This window comes from Mobula birostris, chromosome 6 (genome assembly GCF_030028105.1).
Source record: "Mobula birostris isolate sMobBir1 chromosome 6, sMobBir1.hap1, whole genome shotgun sequence".
In the NCBI taxonomy this organism is placed as follows: domain Eukaryota; kingdom Metazoa; phylum Chordata; class Chondrichthyes; order Myliobatiformes; family Myliobatidae; genus Mobula; species Mobula birostris.
The window spans coordinates 131,810,481-131,833,648 of NC_092375.1; the positions used below are offsets into that span (position 1 = coordinate 131,810,481).

The 23,168-nt window shown below is 40.7% G+C and overlaps 1 protein-coding gene across 3 annotated transcripts in view; it reads right to left on the minus strand.

The window, feature by feature from the left end:
- The window catches only part of LOC140199369 (trafficking kinesin-binding protein 2-like), a 104,167-nt gene that overhangs the window by 18,436 nt on the left and 62,563 nt on the right, over positions 1-23,168 (minus strand). For all 3 annotated transcript variants that reach the window (XM_072261336.1, XM_072261334.1, XM_072261335.1), the window contains 7 exons: positions 22,485-22,694; positions 14,330-14,408; positions 13,301-13,431; positions 13,091-13,165; positions 5,205-5,339; positions 3,801-3,877; positions 3,145-3,345 (listed from right to left, as the gene is read on the minus strand). In XM_072261336.1, the coding sequence (XP_072117437.1) occupies positions 3,145-3,345; positions 3,801-3,877; positions 5,205-5,339; positions 13,091-13,165; positions 13,301-13,431; positions 14,330-14,408; positions 22,485-22,694 (908 nt within the window). The remainder of the gene's footprint in view (positions 1-3,144; positions 3,346-3,800; positions 3,878-5,204; positions 5,340-13,090; positions 13,166-13,300; positions 13,432-14,329; positions 14,409-22,484; positions 22,695-23,168) is intronic.

Consider the following 23,168-nt stretch of genomic DNA (forward strand, 5'->3'; position numbering starts at 1 on the left):
ATCATCTGTAAGGAATCTGTACATCCTTCCCATGAAATGCGTAGGTTTTCTCCAGGTGCTTCAGATTCCTCCCACAGTCCAAAAACATACAGGTTAGTAAGTTAATTGGTCATTGTAAATTGTTCTGTGATTAGGCTAGGGTTAAATCAAGAGCCAGAAGGGCTTATTTCGCACTCTATCAATCAATAAATAAATAAGTAAACAAACTTGCCAATCCAAAACCGCGTGAAAACCCATTTACTCAGCTTTGTCGAACACATTCAGCACCGTCCATCTCCCTTATTTCCAATTATCAATCCAGAGAGTTGATTTGCAAGGCAGACACTTCGTTCTTCATGTGCACACATTTCCAAGTGAAGACCTGTTAAAGCTCTATATACTCTCAACAAGACTACTTTATCTGTGCACTCAAATCCTTCCTGCAATAAATGCCAACCTCATTTGCCTTCCCAGCTCCCTGTTGTACATAGATATATAATTTCTGCATCTATCAACAGAACATTTTCTAATTCCTTACTGCTTGAAATATATTGCATTAATTCCCCTTGCAAAATGCATAATCTTACACTTCTCAATGTGGTATACCTGTCATTTTCTTGCCCACCCGATTAACCATCTATGTGTCCTCAAAGACTTTATGTCCTTTACAATATCTCACATGCCCTAGCTATGCAAGTTCAGCAAACTTGGATATGGTTTAGTTTTATCATCCTGGCCATTGATATAAATTGTAAAATGCTGAAGGCAAAGGACTGATGCATGTAATTCACACAAATAATATTTGACCAACTTGAAAATGCTGCATTAATTCTAAATCTTGGTTACTGTATTTTCATGCACAGATATTAGTCCCAACCCCAGCTTTTGTCATATTTAACAAGCTTGTGGTAACTTCTGAATGTCCTTGCAAAAATGAAAATAGAGTTACATCTACTGGTTTCCTTTAATCTACTCAACTAGAAATACTCAAATAGTTTCGCAAACTGACTTTCTGTTAATAAAGTCAAGTTGGCTCTGCTGGGTAATCATATTATGACCTTTTAAGAACTTCATCAGCAATCCCTAAATGACCGATTCCGACATTTCACTGACAACAAATTCCAAGGCCGACTGGTCTGTAGTTCCCATCTTTCCCCATACACCTTTTTTTTTTTAAAGAGTTAAAAGTATTACATTTATTAACGTCCAGTTTCCGAAGACTACTGTAGAACCTGGTTAACTTTGAAAGATTGTCACTCATGCATCTGATATCTCTGCAGCACACTACTTGGACCTATGAGATAGGTATTCAGGTCAAGGAGATTGCTTTCGTTTTAGCTCCTTCATTTTCCCCTTTATTCAAAGTCATTAGACTTCTGGCTTACCTCCAGTTCTGCCACATACAATTGCATTTTCTACAGAAATACAAATGTTTGTTTTGTATTTCAACCATTTGCTTCCCACAACACTTCCTACCCTGTCAATGCCAATATAGCATGCCATGGTTAGGGATTTTTCAATGGTGAAACAGACTGGAATCCTTAAGAGGTTTATCATTTAGTTTGTTGGTATACTACTGTTCATAACATCCATTATACATTAACAGCCATAAGTAGTTACAAGGGCATCTGCAAAATCTCATGCTTATTATAGTATAATAAGGTCAAAAGCTCTACAAAGATAAATATTTACAAAGCATGCTCTACACCAAATTTCCTGTTTAATTCTGCTGTCATAGAGTGCTCATTAATTACTTTAGTATAAATGATTCCACTTCAAATTCATACTTACACCTCGGACTTCAACTACTGCACAGAGTCTTGTCATCTTCAGAAGTTTTCTGATGACTCTGCCATAGTTGGATGCATCAGCAAGGGAGATGAGGCTGAGTACAGGGCTACGGTAGGAAACTTTCACACATGGTGTGAGCAGAATTATCTGCAGCTTAATGTGAAAAAGACTAAGGAGCTGGTGGTAGACCTGAGGAGAGCTAAGGTACTGGTGACCCCCCCGTTTCCATCCAGGGGGTCAGTGTGGACATGGTGGAGGATTACAAATACCTGGGGATACGAATTGACAATGAACTGGACTGGTCAAAGAACACTAAGGCTATCTACAAGAAGGGTCACAACCGTCTCTATTTCCTGAGGAGACTGAGGTCCTTTAACATTTGCCGGACGATGCTGAGGATGTTCTACGAGTCTGTGGTGGGCAGTGCGATCATGTTTGCTGTTGTGTGCTGGGGCAGCAGGCTGAGGGTAGCAGACAACAACAGAATCAACAAACTCATTCGTAAGGCCAGTGATGTTGTGGGGATGGAACTGGACTCTCTCACGGTGGTGTCTGAAAAGAGGATGCCGTCTAAGTTGCATGCCATCTTGGTCAATGTCTCCCATCCACTACATAATGTACTGGGTGGGCACAGGAGTACATTCAGTCAGAGACTCATTCCACCGAGATGCAGCACTGAGCGTCATAGGAAGTCATTCCAGCCTGTGGCCATCAAACTTTACAACTCCTCCCTTGGAGGGTCAGACACCCTGAACCAATAGGCTGGTCCTGGACTTACTTCATAATTTACTGGCATAATTTACATATTACTATTTAACTATTTATGGTTCTATTACTATTTATTATGTATGGTGCAACTGTAACGAAAACCAATTTCCCCCGGGATCAATAAAGTATGACTATGACTATGAAACACCATTTACTATGTTCCCAAATTCCTGCAGGTTTCATCTGTTATCAGGGCCTTGCATAATTACCCACACTGTCAGCCGTGAATTGATGAGTACTGCGGGTTGATGAACAACTGCAATCAGCAAAATGGACTGAATAAGCAACACTGTGAATCAAAGGAGTGACATCCATGAACACTGTCCTTTCAAATTTATCAACACAAACATTAGATTTTTTTTCTTTGCAAAATGTCAAATTAACAAGTGGAGTAACAAAGGAGACATATTGTACAGGAATGAATAATTGTACCAATAATAGCACATATCTATGGTATTATTCCAGTTCCATGATAGTAATTCATCAGCATTCCAATATGATATTGGAACAGGATACACAGAGAATTCCTCTTGTGCATCTCTCCCTTATATATTAACCTTGGCCATTAGGCAGTGAGAAAGCAATTTATTGACATTTGTTACTTACCAGTGGGAACCAGCTTCACCAGATGAGTTTTTTGACACCTTTGGATCAGATGGTCCCATGTTGGGTTGCTGGGATTTCATAGTTACAAGAAGAGATGAACAACCAGATCCTGGGATAGATCCCAGAGAAGTAGCTGGCACATGAGTTTGTAAGGTTTCATTTATGCTTCGGACTGTACAGAAAACCCGTCTGTGTTGGCTCCTAACGCAATAAAAAAAGGGAGGAACACATCAATGTATTGGAAGATCAGCGATTACATCACAACATGCATTGAGAGGAAGGCAAATCAATTTAATTAGTATTAAAATTAGACAAGTGATAGCAGGAAGCATTTCTTCACAGAAAAGTAAATAGAAATCTGGAATACTCATTTGTAAGTTCTTGTTGAAGCTAAGGTCCAATTGTAAAAACCAAAATTGCCAAATATATTTCATATGCAAGGTTGGCAATAGGTAATGGAACCAAGGTAGATAAATGGATGAGGTAAAATCAATCAGTTAAAATCTAAGTGAAAAGCAGAGTAGACTCAAAGGTTGAAGCCCATTTCTTGCGCTCTGGTTTTAAGACGAATGACCAATTCTCTCAAATTTGTTCAGATTTTTTCTAAGAAATATTGGGACAAAAATATGCTTTGTATCTGTAACACTTCTATTTACCTTTGATCTTCCATCGTTGACTCTTCAAGATTAAGCTCCCTGCGCATACTTCCTTCAATCTCAGCAGCCAAGGAATTCTACAAGAAAATTACTTTATGGTCAGTTTCCAAAAAACTACTGAGTGCAAAAACTACAAATGTGCATGCAATATCAATATCAATATTCTGCAATGAAGCTGTCTGATGCTTGGGTAGATACGAGTGGTCACAGTGATGGTGGGGGATGAGGGAGGGTGGGCGGCAGGATGGGGAATTACAACAAATATGACAGCATATTATTACTATCATATGGCAGGAGGTACAGATGCCTTGGGTACCACGCCACAAGGTTCAGGCACAGCTAGTATCTACAACCATCATTCTCTCGCACAGTCATGGATAACTTCAATCGCCACTACTCTGAACTGATACTATGACCTACAAACTCATTTTCAAGGACTCTTTACAACTCATGTTCACAGTGTTATTCTTTAATCTTCTTTTGCACATTGGTTATCAGTCTTTGTCTGTTTATATAGTTTTTAAAAAAAATTCTATTGCTTTTTTCTGTAAATGCCTAAAAGGCAATTAATCTCCAGGTAATTAAGGTAACATATCCATTTGTAGATAAATTTACTTCGAACCTTTGACCTGAAAATTCAAGATCGAAATTGTCTGCTTACCATAATAATTTATATTGTACTCACTCTTTAACTAAATACGAATATATCTACACCATAGTAACATACTTGCATTTAACAGCTACAACAGAACCTCACTTATTTCAATGATCTCTTTCCCAGTTTCTCTACACTTCTCACTAAATGAATGTGAATATGGCCCCAATCTGATCACCTGAGCTGTCCGCTCTCCAAGGCAAATCCCTTATTACAAGGAAGTACGGCACAGTGGCGCAGCAGGTAAAGCTGATGCCTTGCAGCTCTAGTGACCCAAGTTCAATCTTGATCTCAGGCGTTGCCTGCGAGGTTTGCATTTTCTCCATGTGAACACACGCATTTGCTCCAGATGCTCTCGATTCCTTCCTCATCTCAAAATCTGCTGGTCAATAGTTTATGTGGCTGCTGTATATTAGGCATGGTGTGTTAGCAAGTAGTAGTAGAACTGTGGATCGTTGATAGAGAGTAGAGTAATGGGGAAAAAAAGTGGGAGCAATAGATTGATGAAATTGACCTGCAACTGACATGGTTCAATGAGCTGAATAACCTTCTTCCATACAGAAAGAAAATGAAATAAAGGAAGAAGAGGAAAATGGAGAGAAGATTCACACACAAATAATTGCTATAACAGTGTGTGTATCGCAATTTGTCTAATCATTTTGCTCCGTGCTCTTCAGTACTGGTATGTGAACAAACAGGACTTAATACACATACAGAAAACAACAGGATTTGATATCAAGACTCCATACCATAGAGAACATGCTGTAAGCTTGGGGCCGGTTTAGTGCGCATGATGTTGACCTGTTCCGCAATTCTTTTAGTTCTTCCTGAGATTCATGTAACATTCCCAAACACTCAGCATTATGATCCTGTACTTCCAGCAGCTGCAGTGAAAAATACGACAAAAACATGAGAATAAAAGATAATCTCACTGATCAAACTATAAAATCAGCATACCTGAGACATCAGTCAACATGTTGCACAATCCTTTGCCATTTCATGTCCATGTGCACGATGCAAACTAATGGGGAATGGAATCTTTACTTTCATCACTGATAGAGACCGCAGGTTATCGTCAACCTCCTTTGCTTGGCAGGGGAGGAGGATGAGGAAGGAAAATGATGGCATAATAGCATTTAGTAATTCTATGACTGGTTTGCTTATAAACTCTCCTGTAAGATGTGAAGCTAAAAGTCAAAGCCGTTGAAACAGGATTCGAGAACAAAAGGTTAATACTATTCCTTAAAGTTATTTGCTGATTTGGTTCTGCAGTTTTCCATCAGCACAGCCACCCAAATAATATTTAGCTAATAATATTCATTAATTTACATCTATCTCCTTTACTGATAGGGATGTCCTTGCCCTGGCTACACCAGGTGCAGGTATATTCACTGGTCTACCCTGACAGTCAGTAGGTTCAAATCTGTCTCCAGAGCTTGAGCACAGCACCTAGACAATGGTTATTTGGCAGTCTGATGAAGCCTATGTACACCTTCCCAGAATATTGTATTTAAATATGTATTAAAATATCTGATTAGTATTATTATGTGCTTCTTTATTAATGCATTATACATTTCAAATATGGGCAAGTTAAAATAAAATGTTATTTTTTACGGACATCAGGGCAGAGGCTGTTGTTGCTTAGCTTGAATAAAAACATTAAACTGTGGGGTGGTCTTTGACAAAGCATCACACGTCATGTTAGACATTCAATCAATTTCAATTCCTTATTTTAATGGTTACAAGTGTGGAAAATTCTGATTAGCAAAGATACATTGTTGCAAATGGAATTACAGCTTCCAAGCCTTCCAAGGGGAGGATGGGCTTCTCTCAAAGAACACCAGAATTCTCAACTCCATCTTGGTAAAGCACTTCCTCCAGCATTTGAGTTTGCAGAGATTTCGGCTTCTACTCTCTCCTTCCACATTGGCAGCTTTGCCAAAAAAGCTTGTAATTCTTCAGTAGCATCCATAACGGTGACTTCAGGGCCTTGAATTAAGAGATTTACTTCATTCATATGGTTAAAAATATCTGCCAGGTAAGCCACAAACTGTCCCAAGAGTGAGTTTTCTTTTCCAAATGGCTTAATTCTGCTCCTATGTCTTATAGTGTTAGGGTCTTATTTTGTGAATCCCTTTTGGAAACTACAAAGGCGGTTGGTATTTTGGAAATGGTAAAAAGTTTCTCTGCCAAACAAAACTTTGACTGGAAAAAAAAATATTCATACTCTATACAGATGGAGCTCCTGTGATATTTGGTAATACATCCAGTTTTGCTAATTTCTTTGAAGAGAGATATATGCAAACACTTGGGAACACTTCAGAACTCTTTCAAAGGTTATTTCCATCTTGATGGCATTTAAGTTGAACCATAGATCTGCAATCCTTTTACTTTTGATATAAACTGTGTCAAAGATATTGATCTAACCAAAGATGAATTCAATGATCTTGGGACAAAAAAAAAACTTAGTATAATTAGAATTTAACTCAAAATACCTGGAGCTTGGTTAGTGAGCCTTTATGAGTAGAAAGGTATGACAACATTAATGACGCTGTATTAAAAACCACCCAACAGTGCGAGGGATCTAGAGGAGCAAATTTGTAGAGATCACAGACTGTTGCAAGAAACATAAGGTTGTGATACGTGGTTTTAAATTGCACATATTGGCTGGGACTCCCATTCTGACGGTATCAGAAAGGATCTAGCAAGTGTGGATTGGAAAAGGCTGTTTTCTGGCACGGTATACTAGGTAAGTGAGAGGCCTTCATAAGTGGAATTTTTAGTGTACAGAGCTTGGATATTCCTGTCAGATTAAAAAGATAGGATAACAAGTTTAGGGAACCTTGGTTTTCACGCAATAATGAGGTCCTGGTTAAGAAAAAGGAGGTACATAGCAGGTAAAGGCAGACAGGAACAAATGAGGTACTTGAGGAGCATAAGAAATGCAAGAGGATACTTAAGAAGAAAATCACGAGGGCTTAAAAAAAAAGACACAAGGTTGCTCTAGTAGACAAGCTGAGAGAGAACCCTTCTACAGATATAGTAAGAGCAAAAACATAACAAGGGACAAAATTGGTCTTCTGAAAGATCAGAGTGGTAATCTACACATGGAGCTGAAAGAGAAGTCTTAAATGGATTTATACCAAAACCGCTAATGTTCTTAGTATTTCCTCTCGCAGAAAACAATAAGCTTTTCCAAACTGAGATATGGAATGGATCCAAAATGTAAGATCTATTAAAGGGAATGGAAAGCAGAAGCAAATTCTATTGAGTAGGTGGGAAGTAAATGAGTGTTTTGAAATGAAATACAAAATGAATGCCACTATTAAATATTAACATTAAAGGTTTCAAACACAGCCCCAAATAGCCAGCTTTCCTTTTCCCATTTATATATAACTGCATAGTTGGCAGTACCCTGCAACGTGCTGATTTGTTGTGGCACTCTTGGTATTCCAGTCTAATCATATACATGAATGCATAGACAATTCCTTTTATATTAAGAAAAGACACTCTCTCAGATTACATACTGCAGTGCTGTGCAACAGTGGCCTCTCCAATGCTGCAGCACACTACAATGCCGGGAACCTAGCATGAATCCCTGGCGCTCCCTCCGGTAATGGATTTCCAGCAGCTGTACATGGAGAAACTGCTTGCAAGGCCAGTGTTGAGTGGGCCAGAAGGTTATTGCAACTGCTCGGTACTGACGTGTGGAATCCAGAGCTGTAACCTGGCTGGCGTGGTGAGTGTGGGCCAGCATTAGGCACTGATAGCACCAGCTCCATGTGTTGACACATCACGTGGATCCTACAGTCTCTATCATTACCATCCGCTAGATGCTACGGGAGCTCCTGCTTCTCCTCCTCAGTCGGTTTTATTATAGAGATGCTGCCAAACTCAACCATGGAATAACTTATGCTAGATTCAGGTCAGCAGCACCCAGCAACAAGGTGGGTAGGGCTTTGAGGCAAGTTTTTGGCACTGGGTGTCTAGCAATAAAGGATGCAGGAGGAAGGACAGAAATTCCTGCCAGATTCTTGGCACAGCAGCACTGTTATTAACACATCTTTCAATACATAATGCTCTGACGACTTGTTTTAGTGCTGACTCCATTTGTCCACTTGTTCATGGATACATCCTGAGAAGTAAGTGAGGCTCTGGTTTACCACCATTCTATACATGCAGAAAATGAGAAACTGACTGATGTCCTTCCACTAATAACACAAAATGCTGAACACAATCTCTTTGCACTCTACGTCATGTTATCTGAACAGCATACACATTATTTTTCTCCACTTAGCCTTCCTTTTAAAATATTTACTTGAGATATTGACCTCTGCTACTAAAGTGTAGAAGTTTTGCACTCACAATTTTCTGAATTAAATTATCCTGAAATCCTGACCTGCAGTTTCAAGTTCCTACAAATCTTCTGTTTACTCATTTAAATCTCTTTTTAAAGCATCTTAATTCCTTCAACTTTTTTATTTTAAAACCCTCAGAATAAAAATGTACAAGGTTCTTTGGTCTTTCCTGAAAACTACACTCTCGACAGTGACATCGGTGACCGAATTTCTTTTTGCGCCTTCTCAATTAATTCTGTTTGATAATGCGGTGTGATGCCGCTAGTGAACCACAGTGACATGTTGCGGGCAGCTTCTAAGTATACTTCTTTTGAACTACTTTCACTGCAATCTGCAGCCTGTAATTTCCCTTTGAGTAATGCACTTTTAAATCGTCTTAACAAACTAGCGACTTCATGATCTTCTGAAGGACTCAGCAAGCTTAAGTCTCAGGCATGCAGATGAAGGTACATCACCATGACTGAGAGAGAGGGAGGAGGGGAGGACTCCAAGCTAGGCTAAAACAAAGCATCATGAAACTTTCTTTACCCAGCATCTTGTTAGCAAATGTACAGTCGCTGGAAAACAAGACTGAGGACCTAAGGGCAAGATTGCTGTACCAGAGGGAGATGAGGAGTTGCTGTGCTGTTTCACGGAGATATGGCTCGTTTTGAACACGACAGATACGTTAGTAAGACCCAACGGATTCTCAATACATGGGATGGACTGGATTGCTGATTCAGAGAAGGCAATAGGTGGGGGTGTGTGTTTCATGATAAAATCTTTGTGGTGTTTGGAATCAGTAGTCTTGTTGAATTCTCGTTCCCCCGATCTGGAACATCTAATGATTAAGTGCTGACCATTCTAATTACCAAGAGAGTTCTCCATCGTGAACCTGACCTCAAATTACATACCATCAAATGCTACTGTTAAACAGGCACTAGATGTACTGACTACCACCTTTGTATGGGGTTTATGGAGTGTCAGGGAGGGGTAGCACCTCTGGTGCGGGAACATCATGTCCTTTTCAAGGCGGCTTGTTCACCTTTGGTCCCTACCTGGCACTCAGCTCTCACCTGTGGCTCCCCATAGCTGTTTGCATGAGACAGCGGCCACACCCGGGCAACAGCTTCGACAAGCCGGCTAAACCAGATGAGGGTAGCGCTCAGGTCTCAAACCCTCGCTGAGATAGGGAGTTGTCTATCCCAGCATGTGAAGACCAACTCCGGCAAATTGAGCGGATGAGACCAATGGAAGGTCCAACGGTCAAGAAGACGGTCTCTGCAAGCGTCATGGAACGTGTAGAGCAGGACAAGATACAGAAGATGTCCTGGTCATCCACTACGCCTAGTCCCATCTCCAGCCGCCTCGACTCTGTCTTGCCACTGGATCCAGATGGGAATTGGGAAGAGAGAGTGAGGCTGACTCTGCGCAACTCTCCCTCACTTAAATCCAAATCACACGCTAGTCTCGACACCATCAAATGGTGTTGAGGTTCTCATCGATGTTGACGATGGACGAACACACAACACACCACCTTTAGAAAATAAAAAAACAGCCTACCACAACACCTTTAATATCATTGTCGGGGACTTCAGTCAGGCTTATTTGAAGAAATCTCTGCCAATTATCATCAATACCTCATCTGCAGCACCAGGGGTCCTAACACAGTCAACCACTGCTATACTACAATTAGGAATACCTACTGTTCCATGCCTACATGGCATTTCGGTAAATCTGATCACTTTGTTGTCCTCCTACTATCCTACTACCTACATACAGGCAGAGGCTAAAGAGCAAGGCTCCAGAGATTAAGACATCAAAGAGGTGGTTGCGGGAGGCTGAGGAGCAGCTAAGTGATTGCCCGAGTCAGTGGACAGGGTCGTGTTCAAGGACACCATGGCTGTCACAAACTTTAGAAAAACAGTCATAGACAAGTGTGTCCTCACAATATCATTCAGAGCCTTTCCAAAGCAGAAGCCCTGGATGAACCATGAGATCTGCAATCCCCTGTGGGCCAGATCAGTGACATTTAGGTCTGGTGAACAAATAAAATACAGGTATGATTTCTGGAAAGCCATCTCACAAAGTGGCAATTCCGTATGAAACTTAAGTCATTGAAGGATGCTCAACAGCTATGGCAGGACTTGAATGCTATCACCTCCTACAAAGTGAAGCCAAGTGACATAGGTGACAATAAAGTTTCGCTCGCTGATGAGCTTATCGCCTTTTATGCTAATTTTGACTATCAAAGTATGGAAGCACTTTCACGAAGTCCCAGAACACTCGATCACATTGTGATTTCAGTCCTGGGACCAACATGAGACTATCTTTCATGAAGGTGAACCCACAGAAAGCATCCAGCCCAGATGGGCTACTAAAGATCTGTGCTGATCAACTCGCTGGAGTATTCACTAATATCTTTAACCTCTCACTTCAGATGTTTAAGGTGCCCATTGCTTCAAGCAGGCTTCAATTATACCTGTCTCCACTCTAAGGAGATTGTGCCTCAATGACAATCATCCAGCAGCACTTACATCCACTGCGCTTTGAGAGGTTGGAGATGAAACATACCTGCCTGAGAAGCGACTTGGATCTGCTCCAATTTGTTACCATCATAACAAGTCAACAGCAGATGCCATTCCATTGGTTCCTCACTCAACTCTGACACATCTGGACAGCAAAGATGCATACATCATGATGCACTCATTGACCACAGTTTGGCATTTAATACTATCATACCCTCAAAAATAATCAGTATGCTTCAAGACCTAGGCCTCAATACCTCCTTATGCAACTTGATCCTTGATTTCCTCACTTGCAGATCCCAGTCAGTTCAGATTGTCAACATCTCCACCACAACCATCGTCATCACCACAGGTGCTCCACAAGGATGTATGCTTAGCCCCTTGCTCTACTCGCTTTATACTTGTGATTGTGAGGCTAAGCACAGCTCCAATGCCATATTTAAATTTGCTGACAGCACCACTATCATTGGCCGAACAAAGGTGGTGACAGCTCAACATATAGGAGGGAGATTGAAAATCTGGCTGAGTGGTGTCACAACAACAACCTCTCAAGAGCAAGAAGCTGATTATGAACTTCAGGAGGAGGAAACCAGATGTCCATGAGCCAGTTCTCATCAGGGAACGGTGGAGTCAGAAACTTTAAATTGCGCATTGTTATCATTTCACAGGATCTGTCCTAGGCCGAGCACATAAGTGCCATTAAGAAGAAAGCACAGAAACTTCTATATTAGTGTGAATACATTGTTGCATCACAGCCTGATATAGAAACACCCTTACTCAATGCTCTTGAATGAAAAATCTTACAAAAAGTAGTGGATGCTGCCCAGTTCATCACGGGTAAAGTCCTTCCCACCACTGAGCACATCCACATGGAGCACTGTTGCAATAAAGCAGCATCCATCATCTAAGCCATGCTCTCTTCTCACTACTGCCATCAGGAAGGTGGTACAGGAGCCTCAGGACCCACACCAGCAGGATTAGGAATAGTTATTACCCCTCAACCATCAGACAGGGGATAAATTCACTCACTCCATCAGTGAACCGTTCCTTCAACCTATGGACTCACTTTCAAGGACTCTTAATATTATTTATTGATTGTTTATTTATTATTATTTCTTCTTTTATCTCTTTGTATTTGCACAGTTTGTCTTTTGCACATTGATTGCTTGCTCATTCTTTTGGGGGTGGTCTTTCATTGACTCTATAGCGTTTCTTGTATTTACTGTGAATGCCCGCAAGAAAATGAATCTCAGGGCTGTATATTGTGACATTTATGTAGTTAGATAATAAATTCACTTTGAACTTTAAAAGCTATGCTTTACAGAATTGAACTAGAAATGTATCTAAATTGAAATCTCAAATGTCTGATTGCTTCATGGCACATATCCTTTGATACTTGGAATTCCACCTGCAAAGAACAGAACTCTGTGCTCTAAATTGTAATTCCAGTTTATACAAAATCATTAAAACTGTCATAAATAGACATCATTCTAAAAAGGAGCAGCAGAGAGGTGAAAAGATAATATTTTCACTGGTGTACTGCATGGGTTGAGGTTGAATGGGAGGGAATAGTATCTCCCTCTGCAACTATTTGACATTTCAGGTCAAAGACCAGAACATTAATTCTGTTTCTCCTTCCATGGATTCTGCCAGACTTGTTAGGTGTTCCTTGTATCTGCAGTTTTTTTTCTTTGCTTTCTATTGCTTGCAGAAAACAGAAAGTGTTTAAGTTTGTTATAGCATTACTTCAGACCAAGGAAAAGTACTCACTTCTGCTGTAAGCTGTCGCTGGGCATCTTTAGATGCCTGAAGATGTTGCTTCAGTTCTTCTTTCTCAATGGCGCACTAAAAAAGAATTAGTACCTATGATTTCTTTTTCAGAAAAAGTAACACAAAAGTGGACAGGCTTCAATAACAGCCTTGCTGCAAGCTTAATAATAAGAGATTCTGTGCCACTGCTTGTGGAATTTTCACACTTGCCTCCTTGACTTTAAGTTGAAGCTCCACGATTTGACTGAGTAGGTTGGTAATCTCCTCCTGATGACGAACAATGTCGTCATTTTTTCTGGAGAGTTCGTCTGCTAGGTTAGAAATATTTATATTTGCTTCTCCTTCAAAAAAAAAAGAAATAAATGTAAGGACAAGATGAATAAAGGAGTTGAAAGAAACAGTGAATCAATTTGCCAATCAATTTTACAGGAATTGTATTGATTCTATGGATATTGATTTGGTTTGTTCCAAACATGTGACCCTTATGATGTAGCATTATAAGGCTGGCGAATGTTAAAATACCTTGCAATTCAAATACAAATACCTGTATATGTTTCTTTATTCTATCACACTGTATCACATTCCTGGAACACCATCTAATAGCACAAAGGGAATACTTCCACCACATAAATCAGAATAATCCAAGATGACAGGCAACCTTTACCACATTCTTAAGAACAATAACAAATGGCTACTATAAGCAGCCCTTGCTAGCTACAGTCATAAGATAAAACTGAATAAAATACAGTTGATTCATATAATTTCAGGAGAAACAAAATTTCACTGCGTGATGCTTTACAACACACATCTACACATGTGGATAGGCTAGAAGAGCTCTAAAGTTAAAAGGTTCAAATCTTTCTACCTGTTTCACAGATCAGCTACCTCACAATGATAACTCAAGATTCTACTCACTGACTCATTTCACTGAAGGAAAAAAAAGGTGGCGATTCTCTTCACTGAATAAATTCAATTCACTTGGATGTAATTCAGACATTTGAATCCAACTGAGCGTTAGTTTACAGGCAATGAACTTCAAGCAGAACATGGTGCTTGATTCACTTTTAGATGTAATGCCAAGACCAAGTCTCAAATGCCCCCTCATAAATATACAAAGATTCTGCAGACACTCTTTCAAAGTAGTAGTGGGGAAATACTAAATGGCCTTAAAAGTACTTTGGCATGATATGGGTTTTGGAAGGCATTGTATGAAAGCAGGAGCCTTTTATTTGTACTTACTCAACTCCTTCACACAGTCATTGACCAGCTGTTGTTCCTTCTCTTCATAGTTGATGGTTTCTGTCTTTAGGTGACAAGCCTTTGGAATGAAGAGGAGACATAGAGGAGACCAAGGACAGTTAGCAGTTCCTCCAAAGCACTATTCTGAATTAGGTGCTTCAATGCACCTGTCGTTTTGCATAAAGAGATGATACACGTAAGGATGTAGTTCAGTAAAGGCTTGCTTGCACTCTAACTATTAGAACCCACAAAGGAATGAATTATCCTGTAAAACAGCTGTAGTTCTTTATACTAAGATCTGGATTGGGTTTTTAGTGTCAACACCAATGCTAGTTTACAAATAAACCTTCTATTTCATCCCAAAATAAATGCTTCAACATTGACTCGGCAAAAGCAAACTTCTTCACTTCAGTTCTCTTGTATGGATTTTCCCATTTTCTTCTCACTAATCTGTGGGATCTTCATGGACAGTCAACATGTGGCAGATTAGTTCTTTCAAACTGCACTTTCTTCAAGGAATAGGGTGACAAGCACCAGCTTCAGAGGCAACTTCTTTACACCAAGCTAAAGATGACTCTGCTGCTAAAATGGTAGGGGAGGGCAGGAGTTCAACGCCAGTCTCCAAGCAGTGCGTCTGCCTGGGTAGTGCGCTGCTTTTACTTTAAAGTAAGGCAAGTACTTACGTGCAAACTGACTGGAATATCAAAAAGCTACGACAAATCAGTATTCTACAGGTTAGTACTAAGCAGAGTACTAGTGTGCATTAAATAAGTATTATTTTTAAACCTATGGGACAGGAGAGCAAATGGATGTACTCCCCTTGGTTAGACCAAAAAGGGTAGATTTCTTCACTGACAGGGTGATAAATTGTTGGAAATCTCTATCGATGACACCCGTGGAGAATCTGTCACTGAATATATTTAAGATAGTGATGTCTGATTTTTAGATATTAAGGGAATTAAGAGATATGGGAAAGTTGCACAAATAAAAGATCATACACAATCTTACTGACTGGCCAAACTGACACAAGGGGCAAATAACCTAATCCTGTTTCTATTTCTTATGTTGTTGTCTCCTCTGGACAAATCAGGTGCAAAATTGTGACCCGATATGATGACTGAAAGCTTGTTGGAAGTCTCCCGATGAAGAGTCATAGCCCGTAATGTTGACTATTTATTAATTTCCATAGATGCTACCTAACCTGCTGAGTTCGTCCAGCATTTTTCAGATACTGTTCTTCAGATTTGTGTCAAAATTCAAGAGGTTAGTACTAAGCAGAGTACTAACAGAGTACTGCACATGCATTCCTCTGGACAAATCAGGTGCAATTGCACAAACCCCTCTCAACTGGTACCAGCTTTATCTGTTTCATTCAGAATCTTTTGCGCTCACTAAGATTGTTTTTGTTCTTTCCAATCTCTCCATTGCTCATTTTTTCATGTTTCTTGTTGCAATGAAAACTTGTTAATGTCAACTATGGTTCTTTCTTCACAGATGCTGCATTACCTGCTGAATGTTTCCAGAACCCTCCCTCCCACACTTTGACACAAATCTGAAGAACAGCATCTGAAACTTCCAGAGTAACACACACAAAACACTGGAGGAACTCAGCAGGTCAGGCAGCATCTATGGAAATGAAAAAACAGTCAATGTTTTGGGCTAAGACCCTTCAAAGGAAGCTTTCAGCCAATCGTATGAGGTAACAATTTTGCTATTCCTGTTTTCACCTACTTACCATTTATCCATGGAATTCCTTTGAAAAGTCATTAACCTGAAGCATTTAACTGTTTTTTATTCCCTTTTATTGGAGTAGTAAATCTGATATATTTTTATTCTACATACTTTCGAGATAAATTGACATGCTTATCAACAATAGGGAATGACACATTGTTTTATAACATATTATAAGCCTGGGTCTGAAAACATAGCAGCCATGAACCAATAGCTATTAGGGTTATTAAAATTTACACTAACAATCTTCAGTCTGGTATGAAGTTCACACAAGATTCTACACTAATTCCACAAATAAAGGTCATGAAGCCTGTTAATATTCTTCCCTTTCCACACTTCCATGTGGAATTGTTCAGAAGAGAACACTTCAAAGTAAATCATAGCTATTACAAAACAGATTCACATAATTTAAAACACAGTGCACAAAAGTATGCACACTGCTGATCTGGGCAACTGTAACCTGGCACCCACAAGGTGCCAAATTGGTATCTGGTTACCGCTTTGTGACCTTAACCATTTGTATCTGATTAGATTAGATTCAACTTTACTGTCATTGTGCCAAGTACAGATACAAAGCCAATGAAATGCAGTTAGCATCTAACCAGAAATGCAAAGAATAGTGTTATTACAAAATTTTTGCAAATAAAAAGTAAGTGCTACAGCACACAAATATAAAAGTACTGAGACAGTACAATATGGGTGCAATACTGCTTAGCGCTGTGATGTAAGGTTCAGCAAGGTCACAGCCTCAGGGAAGAAGCTCTTCCTGTGCCTGCTGGTGCGGGAGCGGAGGCTCCTGTAGCGCCTACTGGATGGGAGGAGAGTAAAAAGTCCATGGTTAGGGCGAGACGCATCCTTGATAATGCTTTTCGCCCTGCCCAGGCAACGTTTATGGTAGATATACTCAATGGTGGGCAATTGGGTGCTGATAATCTGCTAGGCAGTTTTCGCCACACGCTGGAGTGCTTTGCAATCTGATACGGGACAATTGCCATACAACACTGAGATGCAGTTGGTGAGTATGCTCTCAATGGTACAGTGGTAAAAACCCGTCAGTATCCTGGGACAGAGGTGAGGTTTCTTGATGATCCGCAGGAAATAAAGGCCCTGTTGTGCCTTTTTGATCAGGATGGAGGAGTTCAGGGACCAGGTGAGATCCTCGGAAATGTGGACATCAAGGAATTTGAAGCTTGATACACGCTCCACTACAGCTCCATTGATGTAGATGGGGACGTGAGTATTAATCCTAATAGCTGGTGGTGTAAAAATTAATTCAGCAAAATTTTAAATGGTGCCCTCATTATTCCGGACCAGTGCTTTCTAATGCTTACCCTTTCAACCTATGTCACTGCTTCAGAAAGGAACCTCCCAGAGGTGCAGTGTGGCATTCGGCCAGAACAGAGTACAGTAGACATGATATTTGCCATGAGGCAAGTCCAGGAGAAGTGCATTGAGCAGAACAAGCCTGTTTACTCTGTCTTCATTGACCTGCCAAAGGCATTTGACACTGTAAACAGGGAGGCTCTCTGGATCAACCTGAGACGTTACGGATGCCTGAGGAAATTCGTGAAGATGATTCAGCTGCTCCATGACGGAATGACAGGACAGGTCCTTTGCAGTGGTGATACTTCAGCTACATTTGCCATTTCCAACGGGGTGAAGCAGGGCTGTGTACTAGCCCCAGTCCTGTTTAATCTGTTCTTCACTTGCATGTTGTCACATGCTGTCCAAGGTCTGAGGGAGGGAGTGTACATCAGGTACTGATTGGACGGCTCTCTCTTTGACCTTCGCCGCTTGAATGCACGAACAAGTGCCTCCATACAGTCATTCAAGAAACCCTCTTTGCTGATGACTATGTGCTTCTGGTGCACAAAGACAGTAATCTACAGCTGATGCTGAACAAATTCTCAGATGCCACTATGCCCTTTGGCATGACTATCAGCCTGAACAAGACTGAAGTACTTCACCAGCCCATGCCAAACACCAACCCCATAGAACCAAAAATCACTGTTGACGACACCCAGCTGACAAATGTAAACAGCTTCAAATACTTGGGAAGCATCATCTCGAGTGATGGGTCTTTGGACAAAGAAATTGACTCCAGGATCAGCAAGGCCAGCCATGCTCTGGGGAGGCTGCGTACCAGAGTGCTCAATCAACACAATGTCTGCATCTCCACAAAGCTGAAAATCTATAGGCTGTGGTCATCCCTTCTCTCCTATATGGATGTGAGACCTGGGCTCTGTACCAACAACACGTCAAACAACTGGAGAAATTTCACATGCGTGCCCTCCGCTCCATCCTTGGCATTCATTGGCAAGACCGTGTCTCCAACCTGGAGGTCTTGGATCGCGCGAAGTCTACCAGCATTGAGTCCCTGATCATCAGAGCCCAGATGCGGTGGGTGGGACACATCATCAGAATGGACGACCGCTGTATGCCTCGCCAACTGCTCTATGGTGAACTGGAGACCAGAAAGGGACATGAAGGACGTCGACGCAAGCGCCACAAAGGCGCTGTGAAGGAAACCCTACCCTACTGTGATATCCAGCCAAGGGAACTAGAAGCCGCGGCTGCTGACAGAACCCGCTGGCGAGTCCTGTGCTATGAAGCCAACACCAGTTTTGAAGACATGCGCTGCCAAAAACTGATGGAAAACCGTGAGCGGAGTCACAGAACAGCAGCCACAATTATTACAACAACGGACCTCCAGTGCCCCCATTGTGCTAGACTCTGCGCTTCCAGACTGGGAATGCAGAGCCAACTCCGTGTTCACAGATGAACTGCACAACAGCGTGTCTTCCTCGAATCCGAAGTACTACCACTACTGCTTTGTGACCTTAACCATTTGTATCTGGTGGTGTAAAAATTAATTTAGCAAAATTTTAATTGGTGCCCTCATTATTCCAGACCAGTGCTTTCTAATGCTTACCGTTTCAACCTATGTCACTGCTTTCTGATGTCCATCCTTTTAATCCTATGCCCCTGCCACCGGGCTTCTTATTTGCTTTTTTTTACTGCTAGCTAGTGCAGTCAATTAATCTGAAAATTAATATTTGGTAATCATAGTTTAATTTGGATCTTTTATGTAGATGGTCTGCTATCCACATGCCTATCTGACATCAACATTAAAAACCACATTTTCTATAACATAGTGGATGTCATTGCTTTTCTAGCACACTTTCTCTCTCTCTCTCTCTGGCAATCTGAATGTTGATCTCATGAACTACCAACCAGTTATTATGTTGCTAACTTCAGCCACAGTGTTTTCTGATTGCTGACATTGTGGCCCACGTAGTTGATTTCAAGGCATTATTCAGAATAGGCCACAATTTGGTTTCATCATTTAAATACAGGTACATCAAAATATTGACTGAACCTACAACGTCGATGAAATCCATAACTTTGATAAGAGACAAATAATCTACCTGAAAATACTGGAATCATTCATCAGGCCAAGCAGCAAGAGTTAACATGCTGCAAAAGTATGAAAGCAAGAGTTAACATTTCAACCTGACCTTTGAATACCACAGTGTGAAAACTGGGAAGAGCAAAACAATCACTATCAAGAGTAATTTCACTCAAGATTATACTACTTGGAAATCAAATGATTGCACAACACCTTCAGTTTCCTTTGCCACGCCTTATTATATGTCACTATAATTGTCCCCTCTTTTGACAATAAACAGTAAGATTCAAGCATTGAATGAGCTTAGCATTTCTCACCTTAGTACCCATTCTGTTTTTAATTCATTACTTTTTCAGCCATTTCTTCATACCACTTACAGAGTAAATCAAAATGTCTGAACTGAGGATCTTAGGATGAAGCCAAAATGAATCACCAGTCAGCGTTATCTTTAGCACTCATGTGCCGTGCCCTGCTTTCATTAACAAAGGGAACTTTTGTGGCGCCTTCTCCTATTAGCTTTTTTAACTACCTCATCATTCTTAGTTGGATATGGCCAGACTAGAACTTTGATCTAATCTGTTGGTTCCAAGGTCACTTAGCTGTCTGCTCCCCATTGTTCAGTGTGCTTGTAGTCAGTTCTGCAGCTTTCCAGTCTGCCAACTCACTTTTTATGATGTCTAATTATGTTTCCAGTATGCCCTACTGCACACACCAGAGTTGAGTACTTGGTTTGGTGTAATACAAGGGGCCACAGACTTTAATAGTGTATATTTCTGCTGCTGCTGACAGCCCACAGCATTTCAGATGTCTAGTTTTTACCTGCTAGACCTATTCACATTTAACATCATGGCAATGCCACACTAAGCAATTGACATGTAAAAGACTGATGGGCTGCCATGAACCAATGTTTACTGGTTGCCATCTGGCTCAAAAGCTAGAGGTGTCCTGAAGGCACTTTTGCCATCCTGTTATCATTGATGCAAGGCTAAAAATAGGTGGAGGCTACCATGAACAATATTCAATGCATTATGTTAGACTGTTGCCGAGTACACAAAAGTTTTAAAAGCTGAGCTTACTCCACAGAGCAGGAACTGGCGTTTATCTCTCAAGCATCATGACTGAAATAAATGATTCTGGTAATTACATTTCTCCTGTTTATGGAACCTTGCTATGCACAATTTGTCTGTCAAGTCTCTGACATTATAACAGTGCAAAAATTAATCCAATTCTGATTCAGTTACAAGCGCACTGCTTAAAAACTCAGTAACTCCAGCAGCATAAAGGAAATTGGGCACAGTTGGACCAACCCTACAACTTCAGTCAACCCGTTTCCCTTCACTTACTATAAAGTAAACAGGAAAGCAAACAGGAAGGGCACTGAAGTTAGATCTGGATGAGCAGTAATAGGAATTAGAGGTTTTGATCAAGGGTTGGCTGCCATTGATGCAGGGATCGATAAATGGTTTATGCAGAAAGGGAGCTGACATTGATTTAGACTGAGTCAAGGAGAGGCATACTGTAGATCAGGGGTCCCCAACATTTTTTGCACCGCGGACCGATTTAATATTGACAATATTCTTGTGGACCGGCCGACCGGTGGGGGGTGTTCAAGTAGGGTTAAACTCACCTCAACATGTCTTTTACAGTTAGGGTTGCCAACTTTCTCACTCCCAAATAAGGGACAAAAGTAGCAGTCAAATATAGGACACTTGCGTTTACCCCGAGAAGGACTACCATGACCATGAAGCCTTGAGCGGGAACCTGTGTGCGCATGCGCGTACGTGCCGATTTTTTTCCCCCCACAAATCAGTTTTGGCTTAATCTTCCTGACTACACTGTACATACATTATTTCTACATTATATAGGCTGTGTATTTATCATATCATTCCTGCTTTTACTATATGTTAGTCTTATCTTAGCTTTTATGTGTTATTTGGTATGATTTGGTAGGTTATTTTTCGGGTCTGGGAATGCTCAAAAATTTTTCTCATATAAATTAATGCTAATTGCTTCTTCGCTTTATGCCATTTTGGCACGAAAGGCTTCACAGGGACGCTCTACCTTAGCGGGGGAAATACGGGTCAAGGGCGGTTCCGTATGGGACAAACCAATTTAGCCCAATATACGGGATGTCCCGGCAAATAAGGGACAGTTGGCAACCCTATGTTCAAGTTCAACAGTGCGTGACAGGGAATGAGGAAAGGTGCAGCTGACTCATATCGTTTCCTCACAGCCCAGTAGCACATGCTCTGTGGCCCGGTGGTTGGGGACCGGTGCTGTAGATGAACTGGTGAGCTGCACTCAGTGGACAGACATCAACTACTGGACAATTCAGTTATCAGTAGTAGTTACTGAATGAGGATCGCCAGATTGTGTAACGTGGGTTGGCTAAGTAGTATTCTGTATCGCTCTATGACTCTAAACCAGGAAACTATCATAGATGAGTTCCATTGCAAAAGATTTTAAAAAATCATAATGTACTGAAAAAAGAACAGATTGCAGCTGAATCAATGCTGTTCAATTTAAATCCTGTAGAAAAGTTGTTTTAAATTTTAAAATTATGCCTAAAGAACTAAGAAGAAGCCATTTAACCAATTGATCTGTGCCAGTGATTATAGAAACATAGAAAACAGGTGCAGGAGTAGGCCATTTGGCCCTTCGAGCCTGCACCACCATTCAGTATGATCATGGCTGATCATCCAACTCAGAACCCTGTACCTGCCTTCTCTCCATACCCCCTGATCCCTTTAGCCACAAGGGCCATATCTAACTCCCTCTTAAATATAGCCAATGAACTGGCCTCAACTGTTTCCTGTGGCAGAGAATTCCACAGATTCACCACTCTCTGTGTGAAGAAGTTTTTCCTAATCTCAGTCCTATAGACAGGCCTTTTCCTACTCTACTCAATCTCCAATCAGCATATCCTTCAAACACAAGTAACTAATAAGTAAACTATAGGAGCGATTTGTATTTGACCTGTAGTGCACACTTAAATCAATTAAACTAAATGCCTACCTCAGAACGGAGAGAAAGATTTTCATCCTCCAGTTCTCGTAGTTTACTTTGCAATGCATCCAACTGCATCAAACTATGTGACAAATGAAAGGACTCATTACGTCGGAGAGGTGTGGAGCAGCTGGAGTCAGATTCACTCTCCTCAGAGGCATTGGCCACAACTTTCAGAAGCTCATCCTTTTTTGACAGCTCATGTTGCAGCTGGTTAACCTGATGGAAAGAAAATGGACTGAGCAAAGGGTAACTAGAAGGACAGAATACAGTTGAATTAGAAAAGCTGAGCAATAAAGTTCTTTCCTAATAATTATTCCTCAATCAATTTCTGATCATTGTGTTGCCTCTTTAGGACACTGTCATGTGTAAACTGTAGCATTTCCAATCTTACAAAAACAATTAGAATAAAGTGCATTGGGATATCCTAGAGGGCAAAAGGTTGCACAAATGTTGCACTCTAGCTATCTGAGCCTTACATTAAATTTGTATGTTTCTTATAAGCAATACCTTTAACTTAATCACTACTGTAAGAACAGCTGTTTCCTTTATTCAACATCCATTATTTTAATTACATCTAAGTACAACAGCTTTCTTTAATAATTGTATAGTTGCTGAAAAAAAGTGTCAAGCAACTGATGTGACATCTTCATATTTTACATGACTTGAACGTAAAAACCTATCTAATGCAAC